This window comes from Phaseolus vulgaris, chromosome 7 (genome assembly GCF_000499845.2).
Source record: "Phaseolus vulgaris cultivar G19833 chromosome 7, P. vulgaris v2.0, whole genome shotgun sequence".
Taxonomy (NCBI): domain Eukaryota; kingdom Viridiplantae; phylum Streptophyta; class Magnoliopsida; order Fabales; family Fabaceae; genus Phaseolus; species Phaseolus vulgaris.
Genome location: NC_023753.2, coordinates 17,046,581 through 17,072,928, shown reverse-complemented (window position 1 = coordinate 17,072,928; position 26,348 = coordinate 17,046,581). Strand labels below are relative to the sequence as shown.

At 35.3% G+C, this 26,348-nt stretch overlaps 1 protein-coding gene across 1 annotated transcript; it reads right to left on the bottom strand.

Annotated features, from left to right (window-relative positions):
• Positions 1–6,096: 6,096 nt before the first annotated feature.
• On the bottom strand, positions 6,097–12,681 carry LOC137827877 (aspartic proteinase 36-like). The gene is made up of 10 exons (XM_068634236.1): positions 12,107–12,681; positions 11,556–11,685; positions 11,202–11,449; positions 10,631–10,858; positions 9,664–9,826; positions 9,518–9,591; positions 8,633–8,723; positions 8,134–8,209; positions 7,574–7,645; positions 6,097–6,504 (listed from the first exon to the last, which is right to left on the bottom strand). Exons 1-10 carry the CDS (start codon positions 12,307–12,309, stop codon positions 6,362–6,364), a joined length of 1,428 nt encoding a protein of 475 aa, XP_068490337.1. The 5' UTR covers positions 12,310–12,681; the 3' UTR covers positions 6,097–6,361.
• Between the last annotated feature and the right edge of the window lie 13,667 nt (positions 12,682–26,348).

Here is a 26,348-nt window from a genome sequence, read left to right as displayed (position 1 = left end):
ATTTTACTTAAAAAGAAATTACAAGTAAAATTTCCTATTCTAGTTTAACAAAATTAAATCCTACTTCTACACTAGAGTTTATGACATTTTTAACATGTACAAGAAGGTTTCTCTGCCATCAGTAGTAGTATTCCAATCTTCTTGATCCTTCTTAGTCATGGCTCTAGTGGTAGGCCCGAATCTACTCTTTGGTGGGCTTGCACTTGGACTTGTCCTTGGGCCTCTTCCATCAACTGTCTCAAAAATCCTCATACTCCAATTTAAGGTTTTCACGTTGGTGCTCTGAAACTGGATGAATGAGTCATTGCCTTCATAACCACATGGATACTGACACCAAGAGGGTGCACTCATGCAGTACTCACTGAATAAGACCTTGTTTTGGTTTACTGCATAATGAAAAAGATCAAAGTCAACTGGATTTATGTTTTTAAAGAACATATGCTAAAGTCCATTCTCCTTAATGATTACATGTTCCCATATGTCATTCTAGTTTCAAAATTTCTTCAATATTTTAAAATTGATCTTGTAGAAGAGTAGAAAGATGTAGTGAATCCATCACATGAAATTAACAATGGTTCTCTAGTTAAGATGGGTTTTGTTAAGGTGAATAAAGCAAGGATGATGACAACGTTGATGTTGCTTCTAGACCAAGTGAAACTGCTAAAGATGACATCAACATGCAAGAATTGCTAGCATATTTGATGGAAGAGTGCCTTCATAACGATTAGTTTTCTTGGTGGAGAGGCGGAAGCTTCATGAATTGTAGCGTACAAGGAGCTCACTTAGAGCTTGTGGATTCCTTGAAGGTGAAGGATAGGTATGGAGAGTGATAGGTGAGGCCTAATCACTTGGTCTAGTGGAAAATTGAAGATCAAACGTCTATCCTAGGGAGGGTAGAAGACAAGAGTGTAATTGGCACAAATTTGGCAGCAATTCACTCATTGATTAATATTGTCAATACATGAGCCAAGCTCCTCATTATATAGTAATTGAGGGTTGGTTTGAATCAAGGAAAAAGGAGGGAAATTCAAATTATCCTAGCTTTGAAGTTGGCACCTAAAATGAAGCACATGGAAGGCATGCTACCTTGCTTGGAACGTGCACTTCCTAATGGGCTTGCTCAAGACTGGCCTAGGTTAAATTAGGAGCTTTAGAAACTCTAATTTAATCTAGGTTGGTGTTTAGGTACCAAACTTCATTTTAAACAAAATTACAAATAAAGTTCCTATGCTAATTTTGACAAGAAATTAAATTCTACTCTACACTAGAGTTTATGGCATATTTTGAACATGTATAAGAAGGTTTCTCTGCCATCAGTAGCAGCATTTCAATCTTCTTGAATCTTCTTGGCCATAACTCTAGTGGTTAGCCCAAATCTACTCTTTGGTGGGCTTGCATTTGGGCTTGTGCTTGGGCCTTTTCCATCAATATTTTCCTCCCATTGATCGTGGTGATCTTTTCTCTTCTTTTGTGGAGATGGTGCTTGATCAGATGGATGTCATAGCTAGTGATCAAAAGGATCACTACGAATTCTGTGTTGCTCGGTTCCAACATCTGGATCATCAAGTTGTTTAGACACAACTTGCTGAGTTCCGGTGTGGCAAAGAGATATAGGATACATGCATCTTATGTTTTATGTATTCTGAGCATTATATTTCTACCTTCTGACTATGTTTATTATGTCTATTTGCTTAAAACAAAAAGGAGGAGAAATGTATGTGGTTGTTTGAATGTTCTGCATTACACTTATGTACATATATATTTGGATTGCTTGTTCTTTCCTCTTAATTTTTTTGCAGAACTTATTTCTCAGTCAAAATCTACCACACGCAAGATATTTTTCTTCATAGAAAAGGGGGGGATTGTTGTCTTTGAAGATTTGAAGACCTTGATTTGATGATTCCAAATCCTTTCATGAAGATTGAAAAGCAGTGTGTATGTGTGTGTCTAGGTAGTTTTTGTTGTATCTTTACGCAATGCATTATGATCCAAGTTAACTCCAAGAAAGTTTTTATAATCAATTTATTAAGATTTTAATCTGTTAAAATTACTTCTACTGGAGTCATATGACTATAGTAAGTATTTTTAACTGATTGATTTATCGAATCAACAAGTTGGAAATACTTAAGTTTATAAATGTTTCTAAATAGTTTTATTTTTTAAAATGTCCTTTCTATTAAATGAAATCAACAGGTTATTTTGAAAAATGAATTGATTTAAAAGTTGTTGTTTTCTTCTATCAAATACAAATTGTTTGTTATTTCAAAGAAATCAACTTAATGTTTTAACTATTTTCAGTTTTTATAACTAAATTGATTTAATTGATCAAGCTACTTTCTCCTTTACCAAAGACTTTTAAAGGAATAATTTATGCATTTAAAAATCACAAAATTGAATCAAAGAAAATAGAAAGTTTTCTTTCAAACATCTTGAAGAATTCTTTGCTTCTTGGATCACTCTTCTATTGTGGTGAAGGTGTTTCTGAGTTTGTATTCCTCTGTACTATATGTTCTTAGGTTTTTTCAAACCTTTACTTTTATTCTTGTTTGTCTTAAAGCATATTCATATAGGGTTTATGTGGTTTTGTTGTTGATTGTGAGTGAGAGTTTTTGTAGGGTTCAAGAACTAAACTCAAGGTTGTGTAATTGTGTAAACTTGTATTTTGTATAGCGAATTCTCAGTTGATTTGTTGAGGGTTGGACATAGCTCTTGTGTTAAGAGGAACCAGTATAAAAGCTTTGTATGGATCTCTCTATCCCTTTTTTTTACTATTTTTATTTATTGTGTATCTAATAATCACAATATTTCAATTGATTGAACAAAGATAAAATTTGTTGTTTTTTTTATATTTGTTTGACGTAGCTCTTATGTTAAGAGGAACCGGTATAAAAGTTTTGTATGGATCTCTCTATCTCTTTTTTTACCGTTTTTATCTATTGTGTATATGATAATCGCAATATTTCAATTGATTGAACAAAGATAAAATTGGTTGTTTTTTTATATCTGTTTATAATCGGTTAAACAAGATTATCAATTAATTTATTTTATTAGAATTTTCAATCTGACTTCTGGTTTTGCGAAAATCTTTTGAAAAACAATTCACCCCCCTCTTATTTTAGGTCAACAATTATAATAGTAACAACACATGCAGTTACAGAATCGCGGCAGAATCACTAAGGTAAATCTATTTTAATGAGGGCAATATAACCGAAGGAACCACATTGAATCGTTTTAAAAAAATTTAGGACCATGTTGAACTTTTTAAGAATCTTGGGACCGAATCTACTTTTGACCCTTAATATAGGCACTAAAAGGGTAATGGCTTATATATATTGTGCACAAACATTCTTCCAATTCTCACCACCGTATGTCTTAATATATGTAATTTAGATCAGTAGTAAAGTCATAATATCCATTTTTCGTAATAGATTCACATACTTAATACTACCACATCTCAAGTATCTCTCACAACACATAAAAATAATATTATAATACCACTCTAGGCATCAAAATACACAACTATATTAGGTCACAATATTGCGTAAATATCCATAAATAATATACATTAATAAGTATATCATACAAGTGTATACATCTCATCATTATTATCATATTATATATAAAAATATATTTGTCAAATCACAAAGTATTTCACTCAATTAAATATAGCATAACTTAGAGGAAGATTACATCACTTAATCAACTTTGTTCCCTAAAATAAAAGAAGATCACATCGCCTTAAGCAACACTTACTTTAAAGGAAAGAGAATAAGAAGTTTCTACTAACTCATTAGTTAAGTAGGTCAGGACTTTAGTTTTCACTATATATAGGAAGAATATACCTTATAAACTCATTGAGACTCAGGGATACGTTACTAATGTCTTCTTTAGGTTGTTTTTGTCTTTATTTTTATCTTGACAATTTCAACTTATATAACGTAGCCTAATGTTGATATCTCATAAATAATTATTTATTTTATTGAAATAGATTAACCATCTTCTATATTTCTCTATATTTCTCTAAGCATATGATATGAAGAATGAATGGTTAATAAACACCTAAACATAAAATATAGTAGAATAACTCTAGCTATTTCTGAATGTATTACGAAATAAGCATCCAAACTAATATTTTGGTTACAGAATAGACATACTTTTAGAAGAGTAGCACTTGTACACAAGGTGTTAAAAATAACTCTTTCATAATTATTTTTTACGTGCTGCAAGCATTCCATAAATATGATATTTTGTCAATAAGTATTACAGAAAAACACCTAATTTGAAATATGTTTGCTGATAAAAAATTTCGTATGGAACACATGATTTGTAATTAATTTTTAATGTAACACACAATGAACATTTCCAAAGTATCAATGTGTTCTGGAAATGCCATCCCCCATCCATAATACGTTTCAAAATACCTCTTTTGAAACACATTTAAAATACTATCACATATTTAGTCGTAAAAAAAAGTAGGGGAAAATAATGCGTAGATGTGAAAATTTAGTTTAGAAAATTAGAAAATATTAAAAAGAGAAGGGAATGGAAGATAAATTTTGAAGGTCCAGAAAAGAACTGTAAAGATATTGGGATTTGGATGGTGTTGTTTCTTTGAATGTCACAAAAAGAAAGGGTGATTATTTTTATAAAGCTAAAGTCTCTTGGCTGATTCTCACTACACTATGTCATTTCAGACCCAAGACACCCAATATGTTTATGTAAAATTACTATAATATTCTTAATAAAGTAGAAACTATATTATATTTAAATACATCCAACCAAAAAACCTTTCAGATATAGTGATTTGGAACCCAAAAAATCATTTCAGATATTCATATCTAGAACTCAAATACTCCTTCCATATATAGGTGTCCGGAACTCATATTTCACTTTCGAACATGTGCATTCGGAACCTTAAACTGGAAATGAATTACTTTATGGGTTTTTATATCCATTTGTATATCCGGAGGTACTTACATTATCTTCTGAATTCATGCATCCGTAAGTTTATATTCAGACTTCCAGATATCGTCATCTGGGAACAACTCACCTAAAAAATGATGAAAACGAAGATGCAATGTATTTTCTTACCTCAGAACAATGTGCACAGCAACTAAGAGTAAACTTTTCCTCCATCACCACATCAATATTGCACCAAAAAGTTGAGTTTAAAAAGTAGTGTTGGATGCACATAAAAAATGATATGGTGCGGGGTGAAATTGCCAAGTCTCTTTGGTATTTAGCAAAAACTGGATACTTTAATTCCGTTCAAGTCCAATGAGCCAAATAAAAATATAGACTCTAAACACGAAGAAGGTCATTGCTTTAGGCACTTCTTTAGTTTTCATGTGTACGAGGCAATCAAAAGATCAAATTGTCTTTTTTTTTCGTGACTTTAATAAAGAAAGTATTTTGAATGGTGTAATTTAAAAAGTATATTGTGTAATCTAAAGGCACTTACATAATCTAAAAAGCATTCCCAAATTACAAAATCTATAAACTATGTTTTTTGAAAAATTGATTTTCAGATCTAAAAACAAATTTTAAACTGTACAATCTAAAAATAAATAAATATTTTAAAATTGTACAATTCAAAAGTAGAAAAAAATTTATTGTATAATCTTGAAGTAAAAAATATTTTCAGATTACACAATCTAAAATTATTTTGTCATAATAAACAGGAGAGGACAAAATAAAGATTTTAATATTTATGGGGTGAAAAAAATTATTGGGGATAAAAAAAATTCCCCTACAAAATCAGACAAAAGAGTTCACGAAGCTTGCATGGGTAACCACTAACGCAATGCACCGTTGAAAATACAAAAAAAAAAAACGTACTCATCACTTTATTTATGGATTCCAAATGCCACCGTTAAAGTCCCTCACTTCCGACTTTGCATCGTGCTCATGAAAGGGTTTTAACCAATCAGCTTTCCCAGTACAATAGATTATGGCAACACTCCCTCAATGAGAACAAATTAAGGCCATTTTAATTTAAAATTTGACAACAAATACTAAATGTTTATTTTACTTTTAGAGGCTGATAAACATGCACTTTGCACTTTTACACAAGTGAAACTCATTTATGAGATTGCCTTTTTAAAACTAACACGAGAATTAATGGAAATATTCAGTATCGTCATTACAAGTCAAGGCAAATACATTGATGAGGAAATCAACTCAAAAACAATACAATGACAAGAAAAAACTTCAAAAAGTATTTGCCTCTTTGTCAATTCTATCTACACTAGTAATGATTGACTATACCATATCAAGCACATTGCACACTTTATCATTCAAGGCATTATGGTACAACAAAATCAAATGAATGACATCCCAATTATATGAAAACGAATTTAATTTAATTGTTTAGAATGGCAGTTAGCAACAAAAAGAAAGTCAGTATTCTTCCAATAAAACAGGTAGAAACTGAAGAAATATCGTGTGCACCAACTGTACGCACTACTCCAGTCGCTTCATCCTTCACTTTAATGCTCGAAGAGCCTGAAACACACAACACCCCAATGCTAAGTAAGCTAACCCAAAGGCCAATAGAAATTAACACGATAGTTGTATGGATAAATAAGATAACTATAAGAATGAAACTTCTTTTGGTCAAGCTCGTGTAAATAAATTAATTAACATTTCTTACATTTCTAATAAGAAAATAAAAAGGTCATTAAAAATTAAATTACACTATCCTCCACCTAAAAATAGTCATTAATAACCTTTCCCGTTGCTTGAATTACAACTCTACTTCTTAATTGAAAAAATTACAACATCCTCCTGCAATAGTAATATATGCTACACTCCAGTATTTAATGTCTATCAGTCTCTTAGGAATACCTTTTCGCTCTTTGCGGCTCTCAACAGCATCAACAACTAATTTTGAACTATCATATTTAGAACTTCAAAAGATGAAATAAAATTAGGGCTCGCAATGTTTAAAAAAAACATTTAATTTTCTCCGGTCTAAACTCCTATATGAATAGGGCGTGTTCGAAATTAGCTTGGGGCAACACTAAAAGTTGCATAGAGAAGAAATATACCCGTAAGACTATTTTATCTTGTCCCTTTAAGAGATCCGTTTACAACAAAATAGACTAACATGTAGCACACTTAATTTCTTATGGTAAGTGTTTTAAAATTAGATGGAAAGGCAATATAAGTATCTCTCTCGCTAAAGACCTTTAAAACATTCAATACGGGAGTAGGTTTCGGCTAAGTATGATGAAACTGATTTAAATTAAAAAGTACTAAAAGGAAACAAGCTACGTGATTTCAACTATCCACAACAGAAGAGATGCAATTATTACTCCAATTTAGATTAAAATTGTTTTTTACTTAATAATATGACCCCATTATTATTATTCCTCTCTCAAGTATGATAAGTGAGTAAAATATTTAACAGTTGAGCATAATCGGAAAGGTACTATACTTAATATTGTATTGAAGTTTAAAAAAACATAAATAGGCGCAATTTTTATTATTTTAATGGACAACTAAAAAGGAACAGATGCATCATAAAACAAAGAAGGAGACAAAACGCTATGAGACTCTGCTTGGTACTCACAATTATAGTCAGTCCATCCAATGGCCATATTTTCAAGATCATATACCACTAGTTTGTTGGATAGCACCAAATCTGCAATTGAAAATAATTCCAAGTTAATCAAAAAAGATTTACAAAATGAATAAAACTAGCTTCAGTCACACAAAGACATAGCAACAGAAAAAGCAAAGGTCCAAAAGTAAGTTTACAAAAGTGTACTTAATCCAACATAAATTAGGGAATAAATGAAAAGCTGTAAGATGAACCCTCATCGGTGTTCAATTATGGGCGCTGGCCAATGGAAGAAAGCAAAAAGAGAAAGAGATAACCAACAATAATCAAACATATTATTGACAGGATGTGATATAATACACTTAACCTAATACACCTATTTGTAACAAATATAGTATTACTAGTACAAGTCAAAGCTCAATAACAGCAACACTTATAAATTAATGACCCAGATATCTTAACAATCAGAATCAGACTCAATTGGTGACTTAATGCACAAATTTTGTTTCGTAAACTTACACTAAGTTGATGGATTAATTTATAAAGTGTCATTTAATTCTAAATAGTACCTCCAAGAAGGGTCATGTCCTTTCCATTCTTGGTTTGAGTCACACTTTTCTGCCAGCCAATACACCAGATACCGCCCTGCAGTCAATCAAGCACAAATTAATATTAAGAAACACCATAATCAAATTCCAGTAATTGATCTTATAAACCCAATGTACTCAAAATAAATTCAAAAGATACACAATATATTAGTAAAATTATCCAGATGCCAATTTAAATTTTAAACCATCATTATAGTTAACATTGAACAATATATACCTTTAATTTTCATACAGAAAATTTCTCTATAACTATACATGGAATTTAATATGTATGATAAACCACAGAACACTCAGGTACATTCAAGAAATTGAGAAATCAGTTCAGACAACAGGTTAACTTAAGATTAAAAAGCCCTTAAAGAAAAACATATTTGTCAATTGAGTATTTGAGTGTCTAGCATACAAAGCTTCTCAAATAAGAAGCTGGGTACATCTATAATGAAATGAAGTTCCTACTCACTCTAAACTGAAAGAGGTAGTCGTGAGGATAAACTGTCAGAGAAAGAGAATCATCAAAATGAAGCTTCACAACTGGAAATCCACGATCAACACTGCAAGATTACAACAGTCAACAAAATAAGGGCTGCATATGCTAGACACAAAGTGCACTTGTTGCCTTTGTGAACTGATGAAATTGAATTGTCAAAAAGTGAAATGCATTTTAATTACCCAAACATCATTTGAGCAATGAATACCAAGTTACTATTCTTAAAAAAAAAAAACTTTTTGACAGATGATTCTTTTGAAATATAGTTATTTGTAAGGTGCCAACAAAAGGTTTATATACTTCTATTATACCTAAATAGTCAGACATGAGATTCTAGCTCCCTTCAGAAACAAAGAAAAAGGAGAAAATAATACAGAAACCCGAAACAGAAAATTCAAAGGACCGTTAAGGTGATTGTCATACATTTTTCTGTAACAAAAAGTCCTAATAGCACCCAATACATTCCCTTCATCAAGAAGCTAATCGGTAATTTTAAAGTCAACATATATCAAAGCTGCATCCTTGCTAAAGTACTCAAATTTTATTACACAACCTCCTATCCTAATTACTACTGCCTTGTGTCCTTTATTATCACAATTTTTTTCCTCCTGCAGGTTTCAGAACATGGATTACCAAATATTATCAAACAGTCGAAGATACATTTAAATAGAAATATGAAGTTGACACTTGACATCAAACACTATGGACTAAACAACCAAGAAAATAAACCTAAAGTATCTCCGATAAATTATGTGACATACCAGTTTAAAAGAATGAGGAATAAACTAATACTTATTCCAGTATAAACGAGAAATGTAAATTTTCAATAAAAGAATGTCACGAAGATAAGTGTCATACTTTCCAGAATACTGAAAACAACTAAATTGTTGCTCAACAAGATATAATTTCAGTCCAGGCTGCCGGGCCAAAACCTATCATAAAGAACATTAATGAATACTCAAGTAAAAATATTGATTCAGTTAAACCTTTATAGAAACACTTACCTTTAGAATCAGTTGGTCATAAACTAAGCCAGGAAGATAAGCCAAGGTTGTTCCACTATCTATTACTGTTCCCCTCCCATTTTCAGAATCAAATATATCCGAGGGAAGCTGTAGAGTATCTGTATCAACCTCAATACTCTTCAAAACCACGTTATAGTGTGCCCTATAATGGTCAAAAGATAACAGTTATGGCATAACTTTTTTAACTCAAGATCTAAACTGAATATCAAAACATTATATCTTATAGGTACCAGAAAAACATTTCGCAACTCAAAAGAGGCCTCAGATGAATATACTTTCAAAAAAGTAGCCATAAAAACAATACAAAAACAGAAAGAAGGCCTTTATTATGTGGCCTGATCACACATACAAATAGTAGCTAGTGAGATGGATGGAATTTCCTACATGCCAATTATTTTTCCAAATTCAAAGTTAAAATGGTCCCAACAGGATCCAAAAAGGGGCAATAAAAGACAGAAAATTTGAAAAGGTGTTGCTCAATACACCTGCATTAATCACATTGACATAAAGCAATAAAATTGATGGAAATATACAAATAAAAATCTATTAGATATCATTGGTATAAATACTTTATTCCTCTCTCGTATCAAGCATTTATAACATTAACTTTAAAATTATATCTTGGTTACTTCATTTTCTGAATCTTTTATAAATATATTACATCAAATGTTTGAATGCTACATGTCCAAATGGAGAAAAAAAGAACCATGCAAACTCAGTACTCTAGGGAATTTTTCTATCTTCAAATAATATTAAGTACTTCTCCCTACTTCAATTATAGAACAACCCAACCAACTAAAATATCTTGTGAACATCACGAGGTTATTTATAAGATAATTCATCATTATTGGTAGTTCCAATATTGTATGACCATCAAATTACCCTTAGATTTATATGATAACCAATATAATAGTGTGAGAATGAAATACTAAGTTACCGCACATACATTTTTCGTACCAATGGAGTTGTACTGACTTTTGGTTCCACCACTTCCCCTATGGCAAATATTCCACCGCCAAGAATATTGTCAAGGCAATGTGAAAATATTTTTTTCACCTTTCCAGACGCAGCAAGCTGTGAAAGTACAGAAGAATTTGCTTGTCCAAAACCAATTATTCCGTCAAGGGCTTGGTCAGATGATGAACCCAATGTGCCAGATTGTACAGCACCACACCTGTCAGCAAAAGATTGACCAGAGAGATATAAACAGGAGAAAAAGTTGAAATGGCAACATTTTTCTTTAATCTATCAACCTAGGAATTTATTAGCTTAAATATTTCTAATTAAAAATAGTACAGTGAAACTTCATACTTGAGTGCAAAGTTTTCACATAAACAGAAACAGATGACTCAAAAGAATGGAAATTTTGTTCAGAACCAAGATAATTCTCTGGTAGAACCCCTAATCTGATTGAACAGCAGACATGGTCGTCCTAAACACTATCATAAGAAGTCGACAATAAAAAGTTTCAGTGAGAAATTAAAACCTTGGTACTTAGTAATCGTAATTATTCTCACCCAAAAACGATGCTGCTATTTTGTGGCGTAGTACGAAGATTTCCATTGACGTGATTATAAGTAAGATAATCCTGGACATAGTATCCAGAAGTTGCACTTCCGTCTCCATAAGTTATGCTGTAGGGGCATGGAATTTCAGACTTGCACCCAGGCATTGGACCATCATACGTGGCAGCGCAAAATTCTTGGTCACAAGAAACCAGCTTTGCAGTTTTAGAGCTGTTTGGGTCATAAAGAGTCAAATCTATCTGTTGCAACAACCACAAAAATAGAAAATTCAACAAGGGATTAAAGTCGGTGGTTCAGAATTTGAATCTGCAAACAGAGGAAAAAGTTTTAAACACAGATACGTACACCGAGATCACTTTTCCTGGGACATTTGGAGCACTCAACACAATTCACCCACAGAATGTCACTTCCTGTATCAACTTGCACATAATAATCCTTCGGAGGAGAGCCAAGCCCAAGTTTTGTATAATACAGACTAAACCAAATAAACAACAACATAAACATGAAAATAAAGAAAACCACTGCTAGCTCCTTAAAAAATCATAATAATTAAACCCACTCCTATACTACAAATCAGAATTCTCAAAATTGGCCACATTCTCTCCTCAGAAGGTATATTCACACATTACCTCACAACTAGCTAGGTGAAAAAAATCTTATCAACCATCTCACTATTTTCCTTTTATTATTTTCTATAACTGTATATTTGATTTTCTTGAGAGACCATATGTTTCAATTTGGATATAAACTTATCGTACAATTTAAGACATACATTCTAAATCTAAAAAACAGTTTATACATTAAAAAAAATATTTAGTTCTTATGAATTTTAATAACATGCAAATAAATATCCATCCGGTTAAGACACTGGTAAGAAAGAAGCAAAAGAAACGAACCCAGTCTCAGTAGGGAGACCATTGCCGCCAAGGTTGAGATCCACGGCGGAGAGAATTCGACCTTGACGGCGAGCATCGTGAGCTTTGATAGCACTTAAACTCCTTTTCCGACGCTCCACCGGGAACACTAAATTTTCGTTGGCAACGCAACAAATTTCCGCAAGTAGAATCGCCACTAACATCAGTAAACCTCTCGGATCCATTAGTTCAGTAGCCTAACGAGTTCAATTCAAGTGAAAAAACCACAGAAATAGTAGCAACAGATCCAGCACAGCTCAATGAAGCTCGATGCGATTCATTTTGGAGCTTTGGCGTAAAGGTGCATTGGTTTTGCCGTGTTCGGTCCGTTCTATTGATAAAGGTGAATTCGGCAATGGAGAGGATTATTGGGGAATGAAACAACCAACTACCAAAAAAAAAAGACCAACAGTGACCCATAGAAAATTATTATTTTCAACTCCAAACGACGCGTCTTCTACCCGTTTTGACACGATTTTTCCTTCCTTTCATTCCGCTTTTGTTGAAGGGTATCTATCATGCCGCTTTCTCACTTTTCAAATTTTATTTTCATGAAATATATTACGAACCCACAAAGAAAGCAATGTTTATGTATATATAGTAATTGTAATATGTCATAAATTTATTGACTTATTTTTTAATAATTCCATATTGGTCAAATAAAACCATTAAATTAGACTATTTTTTATTATAAAATAAGAAAATGATATAACATTAACATTGACCATACATAGTAATCTTCTTCGTTCTTTCATTGCCATGGTTTCAGTAGAATAAATGTATTCTATGAGACAAATTATTTCCTCAAGATTATGGTAAAGAAAGAGATAAAAAGGATTTTGACTTCTTCTTTGGACATGTACTCTGGAATTTAATTTTCAAATGTATATTTAAGAAAATAAAATATGGTAAAAAAATTGTTTTTGAAAACAAAATTTTAAACATGATCTTGGATCAATTGGTTCAGGTGATCTGTTAATACTAATAAATTATCACTAAAATAAATTTTAAATTTATTTTATTTTTATAAAAATAATCTATAAACTTTAATAGAATTGATGTAGGATGTAGAATATGGTTAAAATAAACTTGAAACTTAATTTTATAAAATATACGATGTTGTGAATTTTGAATAGAGTAGATGATGTAGGATCTTGAATAGCATTGTATGATTCCATAACTCATCCATTAAACCAAATATAATAAATACAATAAGAAGATGCACTTACTGTATTTAATTCGTGTAACTTCTTTTAATTAATGTGCCTAATGTAAGTAAGAACCGTTTATAAAAAGAAACAAAAGGATTGTATTTTAATAAGTGAGTGGCGAACCAAGCAAGCACCCATCGTTTTCTTATCTCTTTTCTTCAGCTTTTTGGAAAGTTTAAAGGAGAAAGAGGGTTAGAGGAACTCACGCTGAATAGGGACTTGGTGAAAATGAAAAGCTATGTATGTGCCAACATGGTGTTTAAAAACTCATCATTTTTAAGTTCACGTTCTTGTATAGCAAGATAATCATAACATTTTTGTTACTGAAAATATATTATTATAACTATTTATTCCTTTTGTGTTGTCGGGAATGATTCTATTGACCTTTTTGTGTGACTCATGTGTAATAGAAAACATTAAAATACAAGTCACTGAATCTTGTCGTAAAGTTCTTAATTTAATAGTTTGTGATGCCCACGTTAAAACCCATTAATGGATATTCCTTCTCATTATTGTCTCATTGCTATTCTCACCATTTTTATTATCGTTCTCACCTGTGTTGAGTTATAAAAAATAATATCTTGGATTACACAGTTTCAACATTTTTTTTAAATTTAGAATTGCATAATTTAAAAGATAATTTTAAAAAAAATAATAATTACATAATTTGAAAGTAAAAAATGACTTCTATGTTAAAAAATGTTTCTGAATTGTATAATGTGAAAGTATTTTTTTAAAGAATTTTCATATTTATAAGGGTGCATGATGGAAAATATGGGATTTAAAAAAATAAATTCCACATGGAATAATTGGGCATGTGAGTTGTTTAAGTTTAAAATTAGTGGATCGAAGGCCTGTTTGAAGGATTTTTGCTTTCTCCAGCCAATAATTATTAATTGCACTCGTACTAAGACCAAAAAGACTAAAATAACCTTAAATTTTAATTTAATATCCAATTGAAATTCAAACCAAAATAAGTTTATTTTTACTTCATAATCTTTTTGTTCTTCTAATATAAATGTTAAACCTTTTTTCTTTTGTTTTTTCATGTATACAACTCAAACTTCATCCCAATCTCTCTAGGTTTTTCTCCTTTTTTTTTTCTTTAGAGTCTTATTCTATCTCTTATCTTTTTCAATACTAAATATTATCTTCTAGTAATTGTAGTAATATGGATAACCTAAAGATCATTTTTAACCGCAGAAATTACAAATCATCCTAAGTGTTTTTTTCTTTAAAAGTATTTTGATTGTCTTTGTGCTTATCTTTAAGCTCAATTTTGGTTTGGTTAGTTGGAAAAATTGGTTCTCTCAATTAGTTTAGTTTTTGTCTAAAATTTGTTTGTTTTCTGTTTTTGTTGTTTTAAATCCCTAAAATATGAATCGTTCTCCTTCTATGAGCTCTAAATAACTTAAGTTATCTTTCTCAACTTATTCAAATTGAGTTAGATTTAAGAATTAAGTTCAAATTGAAGTTTGATATGTCGGTTAAATGTGTTTAAATTTAGAATTATGGAATATGTTGGTTGTGATGGATAATATTTATATATTTTGAATACTCATTTTTAGTTGATGTAAAAAATGGTGCATATTGACGTGTTTAAAACTTGGTTAGTATATAAGTTGTAAACTTGTACTATCTCATTAAACTTAGTATGTTAGAATAAGGTATATATGTTAGGAACTATGAAGCATGGACACGGACACGGCACGGATATGAATACAGAGATACGGTTAAATTCAAAAATATAGAACACGACACACACACATATATATATATATTTATAAAAAAAATCTAACAAAAGATAAACATATTTAAATTATAATGTTTAAATTTACATTTGTTCATCCTCATTGAAAATACAACTTCTAATTCTAGTTCATCAAGAGATAAATTAGCAATCTCAAGAATTCTATTTTCATCCAATGAAAAATCATCTCCTGCAACATCCCACAATTTAGTTACCTCTTCTTTTGTATTTTGAGGATTGAGAGAAGACATAGATAACTATGGATAAATACTAGATCCTCTTCCCTTTTAGGTGTCATCTTATTTATTTTCTGAGAATGTATGAAATAATAGGTACTTCAATTTCTTTCACAACAAGAAGAAGAACATGGTTGTCCAAGTAGCATAAGAGTTATCTTCTGAAGTGTTGGTGCATGAGTTCCATGAACAATCCACCATGATTTTGTATCCAATTTTTATGCAAACCAAGCCAAAGCCAACAAGGAGATGACCAAGGATGAACACTATACCAACCAGTCTTTGGGCGTTGACTGACCACTGGTAATGTTGGTGCCACGTAAGCGGGTCCCACGAGCGGTGTGGGTCAGCTCCTCGCAAAGCACATGCGCCAAGGAGCCAAGAGTGGTTAGACATCGGTCATCAGAATGTACCAACTTGCCATTAGACAGTGTGGAGAGGTCGGACATCGGAAACTCAAGCAGTAGAGATGGGCCACGAGAAGTGGATCCCATATCACACGCCAATTATCAGTGAGGGAGACGCCTAGATCACAAGGGCCCATGTGTGTAGAGTGGATGACGCGTTCAGGCATAACACAAAGTGTAGAGCCACTGGAAAGATATGGTTCGTGAGGGTCGTGTTCCAGGGGTGAGCTGCATGCATGGCACGTGAACAGCTAGGGCACTACGACGATAATTTAAATTCATCCCGCATCGAGCTTCTGGGCCTAAGGAGAACTTTTTGTCTGCTCCCTACCTGTCCACCATGGGTCTGGGAGAACTTGTTAGAAAAGATGGCTTTAAACTAGAGGGGAGGGGGGGTGAATTGTTTAAAGGGGTTTTCGCAAACTTTTCAAAGCTAGAATGAACTTATTTCATAAACCAATTGATTCAGCAATTCAGTTAGCCAAAATAGCAAGCAAAACTGTAATACTAGAAAAAACAATCGGTTGTTTCTTCGAAACAATCGGTTGTTTATACCAGCAAACAACAAACAAACTGAAATTAAAGAGTTAGGGATAGAGAGATTGTACACAGTTGTTTATACTGGTTCACTCCAAACTAGAGCTACATCCAGTCTTCTCAGAAACCCTGAGGATATCCACTAAGCAATCACCACTTGATCACTTACACCACAACCAAGAGAATGACCTTGAACACCTCAAGAAACACACTCTCCTTGGCCAACACTAAGATTGCTGATCTTGAACACCTCAAGAACACACAGCCAATCTCAGCAAAAAAACACACAAACGAATTGTTCAGCAGTTTACAAAGATTACACTTGTTACAGATGAATATCTGAAATCAATACAAGCAGAATCCTATTCAGCACCTTGATCAATCTCTCAACACTTTTGCAATCTCATAACTCTTTGAAAAACTCTTCTTAGATTAAAACTTTGTTTCAAGATTCTTAAAACATAAAAACAGTTTTTCAGAATATATCTAAGAATATAGTTTGTTATCAAATCTTAACAAACTCTTAATTGCATTTAAAATAGATTGGTCAAAGCATTTAATGACTGGAGTGTATTCAGTTAAAGCATTTAAAGCTCAGTCAAAGAAAACAGTTTTTCTATTATGGTTTCAAAACAAACAATCGATTGTTTCCTCGAATCAATCGGTTGTTTTGTTACTTAACAAAATCACCATTCAAAAACAGTTTTCAAACTTTCTCAAAACACCTAAGTGTAAACAATCGGTTGTTTCGACAAAACAATCGGTTGTTTCAACTTAGTTTAAAAAAACATTTTGCTTTGATAAAATTGAGATGCTAATTGCTTTGAGATTTAATCTAAGGGTTGATTACAACATTGAACTACCCCAGAACAAAGCTTAAACCAGCACAGCAGCATTAAGCAAAGCAGAGGTTTCATCATCCTTAAAAGGATTTGGATTCTTCAAAACATTGAACACCACTTGGTTCAACAGAACTCACCTTCTGGACCACCCTATCTCCATTACGGTGCTCTCACTCGAGACAGGGGAAGCTCTCTACTAACCATCCTGCCCAATCTCGAGACTTCTAGCCCAAGGAGAAACTCATAACTGACCTCATGAAAGAGGATTTCCCCGATGAACCTTACTGTTCTCGACCTTGGTGAGCTTACGCGAGGGGGAGGCTCACCGAGGAACCATACTATTTCCGACCTTAGCGTCTCACTTCAAGGGAGAGGCTTATTTTAACTGTCGAACCATACTATTCTCGGCCTTGGTAAATTTACGCAAAGGGGAAGGCCCACTGAGGAACCATACTATTCTCGACCTCAACGTCTCACTTCAGGGGAAAGGTTCATTTTAACTATCGAACCATACTATTCTCGGCCTTGGTGAATCTACGCAAATGGGGATGCCCATTAAGGAACCATACTATTCCCGACCTCAGCGTCTCACTTCAGGGGAGAGGTTCATTTTAACTGTCGAACCATACTATTATCGACCTTAGTGAATCTACGCAAAGGGGGAGGCCTACTGAGGGACCATACTACTTCCAGCCTCAGCGTCTCACTTCAGGGGAGAGGTTCATTTTAACTGTACTGCACAACATGTATTTCAACTAAATAACTGTATTTATTGGGTGGCCTCATTAAACATCCTCGCAAGGAATAGAGTGCCCCCTAGAAATGCGTACAACGCAAATAACACCTTTTCACTGAAACAAAACTTTTTAGATTAACTGCGTCCCGAATACTAGAGGTCGCCCCACTTCCCGGTCATTCTCAGCCGTTGCACGCCATCCCCAAGGGCCTCTGTCGCACTGACAGGTTCGGTCCACTCGGAGAGCGGTTGGTACTCTGGCTGACATGGATGAGTTTTCTGCCCCGGGCAACCTCCACACTGGTGATCTCTGCTCGGGTGAGAGCCTTTCCCCTCGGGGGCCGAGTGGTGACAGCGCTCACCGCGCCTTTCATTTTGAGGTTGTTCCCATAACACCTCTTCACTTCCTTCTGATCGGACTTGATAGTGATCACCGCGCCTCCAAGGGAGGGCAACTTCATCTTCATGTGCCCAGTCGAGGCGATCGCTCCCACCCTGTTCAACGCTGGTCTACCTAGCACTATGTTGTAAGCTGACGGAGCGTCGACGACGAGGTACTTGACGTTCGCAGTGCGCGAAGCCACGTCATCGGTGAAGGTTGTTCTGAGCTCTAGGTGCCCACGCACCCTTACCTGGTTCCCAGCGAAATCATACAATCAACCCGTGTAAGGTCTCAACTGGTCTAGAGACAACTATAACTTGTTGAAGGTTGACCAGAACATTACGTCGGTCGAACTCCCTTGGTTGATGAGGACGTGATGCACCCTTCTCCCTACTGTTACTACTGAGATCACCACGGGGTCATTGACGTGCGACAATTCACCCCGTAGATCGGCCATGGTGAAGGCGAGATCGACGTCGGGGACCAAATCTGTCTCTTGGGCCCCTATCGCCATCACCTCTTGCGCATATTTCTTCCGCTGGGAGGCAGTGCGCCCTCCTCCTGAGAACCCTCCAGAGATGAGGTGAACCTCGCCATGAATAGGCACCTCGTGCCCTTGATCTCCTCTCGCGGCCCCCAACGCTTTACCCTCCTAGGTCTCTTGCATGTAGTCTTTCAGGAAGCCGTTTTTCACTAGCTCGTTCAACTGATACCCTAATGCTAAACAATTGCGTATAGGGTGGCCATACACCTTGTGAACTCACACCAAGCGTCCTTGTTAGGCCCCATCCTTTTGTCTCTCTTGTGGGGTACCTTCAGTCTGGTCGCTATGTTAGGAATAGCGATAAGCTCCTTGAGTTCGTCACGAAAGTCGTTCCTGGGGGGCGGCTCTCTCCGTGTGCGTGCCTCATCTCGAGACTTCTCATACGACTTTCCCGTGCCCTTCTTCACCGTGGTCACATCATGTACCCTCATGGGCTGAGGTTGACCCACTGCTCGAGGTCGAGCAGGGCCAACTAAACCGCATTTCTCCTTGACTCAATCCTCTGCGACTATGTATGCCAGCGCGCGATGCCTGATCTCACTGAACGTCTTCGGATAAAGCCTGAGCAGCGATTCGCTGAAAGGGCCTGGTAGCATTCCCTTGACGAAAGTGTGCACCGTCATGGCCTTATCTATAGGCTTCAGCCGCACCACCTCTACCCCAAACCTGTTCAAAAACTCCTTTAAGGACTCCCTCGGATATTGCTCGATGTCGAAGACATCATACGAAATTCGAGTGGGGGCCCTGTTGACGAGGTATTGCTCCCTGAACAGCGTCGTAAACTGGTCAAAGGTAGTGATGTGTTCGTCAGGGAGATTGACGAACAATTCCAACGTTGCATCTGCTAATGTGCTCATCAGTAGTTTGCAGTACACAGTGTCAGATCCTCCCGTGAGCATCATCTGGGTGTGGAACGCCGTGAGGTGGGCCTTTGTGTCCTCTATTCCCGTGAAGGTGACTTTCAGGCCAATAGACGTAACCGGTAACGCAACATCCATGATTGCCTGGGAAAACGGCATTGGGCCCGCCCTAATTGGTATTGGTGGGGCGTGCTTGATGTGATTCCACTAGCACAATTAGAATGATTCTTGACATTCTTAGGAATCATCTTGAGTTGGTTAAGAGCTAGGCACTTTATCATAGAAATGGATCAAGGTTCTATGACAATGATTAGGTTCCTTGTTGGTTTTGCGCAGCTCTTGGTTGTCCGCGTGGGAAGCAGCAATTTCAACCCTGGATGTTGCCACTGCCTCCTGAAGGGCACACATGGTATCCATGAGTTGTTGCATGGTCACATTATCCCCTCCATCGGGTGCAACATCTGGGGCGCTACAGATCCTTGCCTCGTGTTTCTCATCTCGATGAAATTTCGCTCTGGTCTTGTGAATGAGACCGAATTTTAGATCGTGCCCCACGGTGGGCGCCAAATGTTCCTGCCGGTTGACTCGATTGCCTTTGTACGTCTACGACGATCACACGCCCAATTATCTCTGCCTTCGCTCGTGCCTTTCTTCGATCAAACACCTGAAAATACAAAGACAAAGGGCGCCCTAGAGGTCGTTTCCACTCCGACGTTCAAGTCAGTATCGAGTTAGGAAACACCAAAGTAAGCTGTCAAAAGCTCTTGTGTAATCTCTGTGTGTGTATCAGCGTAAAAGTTGCGTAAGAATTCACGTACCTTATTAGGTTTGATACTACCCTTTATATAGTCTAGGGTTTCCTCTATTTCCGCTACCCGCTTTTAGGGTTACTGAGGGTGTGCCTTACTGTCGCTATCACTCACTCTTAGGGAAATCTAGCGTGTAAGGCTCCCTTACTGGAGTGCAACCTCTGACGAAATGACCACCTGGGTACCAACTCGTGCACCTAATCTCTGGGTCCATCCATCCTAGGAGTGCCCTAGCTGTTCACGTGCCATGCATGCTATTTTACCCCTACAATATGACCCTTACGGGCCATATCTCTTCCAGTGGCTCTTTACTTGTGTTACGCTTGAATGCGTCATCCACACCACACGCATGGACCCCTCGTGATCTAGGCTTCTCCCTAATTGATAACTGGTGTGTGGTCTGGGATCCACCTCTCGTGGCCCAGCTCTGCTGTTTGAGTCACCGATGTCCGATGTCTCACCGCCCTCACTTTGTTGCCAAGGACACATCAACACATCCTGGTGATCGATGCCTGACCACTCTTCGACACCTTGGCTTACGTGCCTTGTGAGACGCCGGCCCACGCCGCTCGTGGGACCGAACTTACGCGACCCCATCATTACTAGTGGTCAACGACGTCCGAGGACTGGTCGATTTCTAGAATTGTCTTTTGTATTTCTTCCTTAAGTTTTGTTGCAGTTTCCATTAAGATCAAGTTTTTAAGGCTTTGACCTTTTTCATTTGAGAGTTTTCAACCTCAAGAAAGACCTTTGTGAGAGAATAAAATTCTTTTGAGTGTTTTGAGTGTGCTCCTCTTGATTTTCTTTTCACCAAAAGTGACGCAAACTTGATAATGTATTTTCTAACTTCTATTTCACCAATTGTATATTAATTAGTGAATTATGGCTCATCTTTCTTCAGGGGAGTCATCAAAACCCCAATCTCCCCAAAAGGCATTCCTTATGGGTGAGTTGGCGGCGGCAAAAAGGTTCCTAGCACAAAAGTATGAAGAAATGAGACAAATGGAGGATAGGCTCCAAAGGCTTGAATCGGCTCAAGGAAGACAACCAAGGAGATGGGAACATAGAAGAGCTACAAGGAGTTTCACTCAATATGGTAGCCACGAGGAAGAAGAAGATTGAAGGTTGAACCACTTTAAGGAGAGGCACCAACATCCACACCATGCTCCTAAAATTTATTTGCCTTATGTAAAAATTCCTAGTTTTAGTGGGGAAGGTGATCCCAACATTTACCTCGGAATGGAGGCTAAAGTTGAACAAATTTTTATGTACATGAGGTCCAAGAAGACCAAAATGTCAAGTTAGCCTCCTTAGAATTTTTAGACTATGTCATGTAGTAGTGGCAAAAAACTGTAATGAACATTGAACTTAACAAGAGGTCAGTTGTGGTCTCTTGGATGATTTAAAGTTATGCGTGCGCACTAGGTTTGTTCCTCCTCATTATTAGAAGGAGCTCTTGTTGAAGTCGAGCTTCAACAAGGAATAAAAAGTGTTTATGTTATTTTAAAGAGCTTGAAACGACTTTAACCAAAATTGATATGCATGAAAGTGAGGAATCTAAAATGGCTAGATTTGTAAGTGGACTAAGAAGGGAAGTCCAAGATGTGGTGGAACTTTATGAGTATTCATCTTTAGAAAAATTGGTTCACCTTGTCATCATGGTTGAAACCCAACTTTCAAAGAAAAATCATTTCAAAAACTCACACAATGATGGCTACTACCAATCTTCTTAGAAAAGCAAAAACAAAACTTATTCCGAAATTTTCCCTTCAAATGTTGAGACAAAATCCACTTACAACCCTAAATATTCTAATCCCTCAACTTCAACACCTAAGTCACCTACCAAAACCTCAACTAGAAAGTGTTTTAAATGTTTAGGTTTTGGGCACATTGCATCTAGTTGTCCTTCAAAAAGAAACATGATGGTTAAAGAAGGGGTTGTGAGTGACCAAAACTCCCAAAGATCTAAGTCCCCTACCCATTCTAGATCCCCTAGTGAGGAAGAAAGTGAGAGTCCATATGAAGGAGACTTATTAGTAGTGAGGCACATGCTAGGTCAAGTTTTAAAACCTTTTGATGAAAGTCAAAGGGAAAACATTTTCCACACTAGGTGCCTCATTAATGATAAGTTGTGCTCTTTAATTGTGGATGGGGAGTTGTGCAAATGTGGCAAGCACAAGAGTGGTAGACAAACTTGGGTTACCTACAATCTCTCATGCAAAGCCCTATAAACTTCAATGGTTAAGTGAAAAGGGGGAGATCATAGTGAATAAGCAAATCCTCATAGCCTTTTCTATTGGTAAATATAAGGATGAGGTCTTGTGTGATGTTGTCCCTATGGAAGCTACTCATATTCTTTTAGGTAGGCCATGACAATATGATAGGAAAACCCTTCTTGATGGCCTTACCAACAAAATCTCTTTCACCTTCCATGGGCATAAGGTCACACTAAAATCTCTCTCACCAAAAGAAGTCCATGAGGACCAAATTAAAATGAAAAACAAAAGAGAAAACGAAAAAGAAAAAGAAAGAAAAGATAAACTGAGTCACAACATATCATCTTCCACAACTAAACCAATCATGTTGACTCGTGCCATGCTACCAACTGCACCTCCAAGTTGTCCTTCTTCTTTGTCATTTTCATTACCAAATAAATCTATTTACTTGACATCTTGGACAAATAAATTTTGGGATGAACATCAAACACCTCCTAAGGGTTCTCACCTTTTAAGAGGATTTTTATCACCACGTTCTTCCATCCCCAAATCTTCTTTTCCAACATGGCTTGTAAGAAGCGCTTACCCTTTTGAACTCTCCAAGCTCAAAGAACGTAAGTTTGTTTCACATCCCACACCTTGCACTATCTTATGTGTGAACAAACTAACTATGTTATCTGTAGGAGTTCTAAATTTGAGGTCGAATTCTCTCAAACCTTGGGGGCATGATGCCAACCAAACCAACAAGGAGATGACCAAGGATGCACATTATGAGAAGTCATCTCAACAATCAAGTGAAGACCTCACCAAGGATTTAGCAAACCTCACCAGAGGAAGAAATGGACACAAACCAGATCATCTAATGTTCTTCTTGCTGGTCTTCTTAAAGAATAAAACAAGTTGTAAATAATTTGGGCTCAATTTAGGGGTCCAAATAGCAAAGATAGGCTAGAATAAGGTGTTTTTAGCATAATAGGGGTTGTAGGTATCATTTTAGCTTGTTCCCAGCCATTTAGGAAGACAATTTGATCTAGCTTCTAGAAGGACAAACCTAGAATGCAGGTTTGGCTTAGTCAAACCCTACGGCTGCCCATTTTTCCTTTTTCGCATCCTACCCCTCTTGCTTGTTTTCCAAGGCTCCTTCACCTATAAATAGGAGGCTTACCCATTGTATTTTACATGTTGAAATTGAATAGAAAAGTTACTTTGCACAAATATTGTGAGAGCTTGGGTGAGTATTGTCTTCTCTTCCTTTTGGTCTTATCTTGATGAGAATGAAACTCTCAAGTGACGGCCTAACACTTATCTTGGTGGTTTCCACCCATCAAGTGGCGTGACCACCCACCACCATCTCCATAAGTTTCTTCTTCCATTTCCTTCATCTTTCCTTTCCATTAATGTTTCCTAGTTTTTCTTCTTTATTTTGGCCATTGCATACATGTCACCATACAATGTCTTTTTATCTTTGTCTTTTTATGAAATGCACCTTCACACCTACTTAACCACTTGCTTAAGTTAGTGTCCAGTGGGAATTTTCCTAAGGTCATCACCATTAACTCCTAAAATCTCAATCTTAAACCATTAATGTTTCCTAGTTTTTCTTCTTTATTTTGGCCATTGCATACATGTCACCATACAATGTCTTTTTATCTTTGTCTTTTTATGAAATGCACCTTCACACCTACTCAACCACTTGCTTAAGTTAGTGTCCAGTGGGAATTTTCCTAAGGTCATCACCATTAACTCCTAAAATCTCAATCTTAAAGTAAAGTGTCACCTAAATGAAAACATCTAAAAATCAACTCACATCAATTTTAATTCTATCCCTTAAAGAGTCAACATCAGAAAAAATCTTCTCTTCCATCTGAAAACTTTGCAAACTCTATATTTACATGTGTCCTTATGCCTGCATCATGAAAGTACCTCATTAAACATGTTTTTTCTTTCACGAGTAATTTCGTGATCTTGATGTGGGGCAAGTCTTTTTGAATCTTCATCTAACCATTCATGACTATAATATTTACAAAAGTAAAAATATATAAACATAAATCAATATAATATTATAAATTTATGATATTATAAATAATATGTACACAACAAAATATAATTATGAAATAATTTAACTTATAATGTATTACCTTGGATTTAAAGAATGAGTCAGACAATGAAGAGGTGTGCTACTCTTAGTCCAACGATAAATTAATATTAACTCTACTACCTTGAAAAATGATGAATATTCAGCTTCTGTTTTCCTTTCATGTTGGTATATGACCTTTTTCACATTTTCAATCATTGAATCCCACATTCCACATACTAAGTGAAGACATTCCATATCCGTATATGTTTTTTTTAGAACATCATAAATAGGGGCAGTAAAAGCAAGTATATAATCAACCTTTATCCACCAATTATCAATAAAAAAAGTTTCTTTCACAAATTAAGCACTATCCACGTTATCCTTTTTGTAAAGAGACCATCATCACTGATAACCATCTCTTGGAGTCCCTTTTTCAAACTTCTAAACCTTTTTAACATGACTATGGTTGAAGCAAATCTTGTTGGAGCAACAGAGAGCAACTTCAATGAGTTGAAATTATTGAACATTGATAATCTCATAGAGTGCCCCATAATAAAGTTTTTAACAAAGGTAGCATCATCAGTAATTTGTGAGATCCAAGAACATTGATGATATTGTTTTATCAATATTTTTTTCTACAAAAATACTTTTCAATGCAAGATAAAAGGTATGCACTACACAAGAAGTCCAATAGATTGAAGGAAATTTAGATTCTATGAGCATACTCGCTGCCTTACATACAACTGCATTATCAGTTATAATTTGTACCACATTGTTGTGCCCAACCTCCATAATTACATCTCTCATGTGTTTAGTAATAAATTATTTGTCTTTTATCTCACCAGATCCATCTATTGACTTTAAAAACATTGGTCCACTCTCAGTGATAGCCATGAAATTTATTAGTGGTCTTCTTTGACCATCACTCCACCGATCACTAACAATTGTTACACCTTTCTGATTCCACAAGTTCTGTATAGGTTGCAAAAGATTTTCTACATGACTTCTTTCCTTTGAAAGTAAATGACCTCTCAATTTATTATATATTGGTGGTACATATCCACTAAGAATAAAAGTATTAGCTGCATAAGAAAATGCACTTCTATAATAAGGACTTCTTGCTATATGAAAAGGTAGTCCTGAAGAATAAAACATTCTCACAATTTGACAATCAAGAGTATCTCTCGCTTGAATATTGAAAGCAACTTGTAAAGAACTTTTGAATTTCGGGTAGTCTGATTTCCTTCATTAGATACAGGTGGTACAGGGAATTTTATTTTTTTGTTTCAAACCCTTTATTTTCAATTTTGCTTCATTGTCTAATTTTTTAAACTCAACAAGTTTTGACACAGTCACATTTGGACAACTTCTAACTCCTGCTCCCGTAAGTTTTAATAAATGAGCTCTTACTCGAGTGTAGGATCCATTGAATGAAAAATTACACAAACTACATTGGATCATATTATTTCCACCACTAGTTTTTTTTCTTAGCTTTGAAACATTTCTCCACAAAGGTTTTGTTTCATCTTCTTGTTTGATAGCTTGATTAGTTATATTCATCTTAATTTCCTAACAAAAATAAAGTAAATAAATAAATTTACTTAAATGTAAATATCA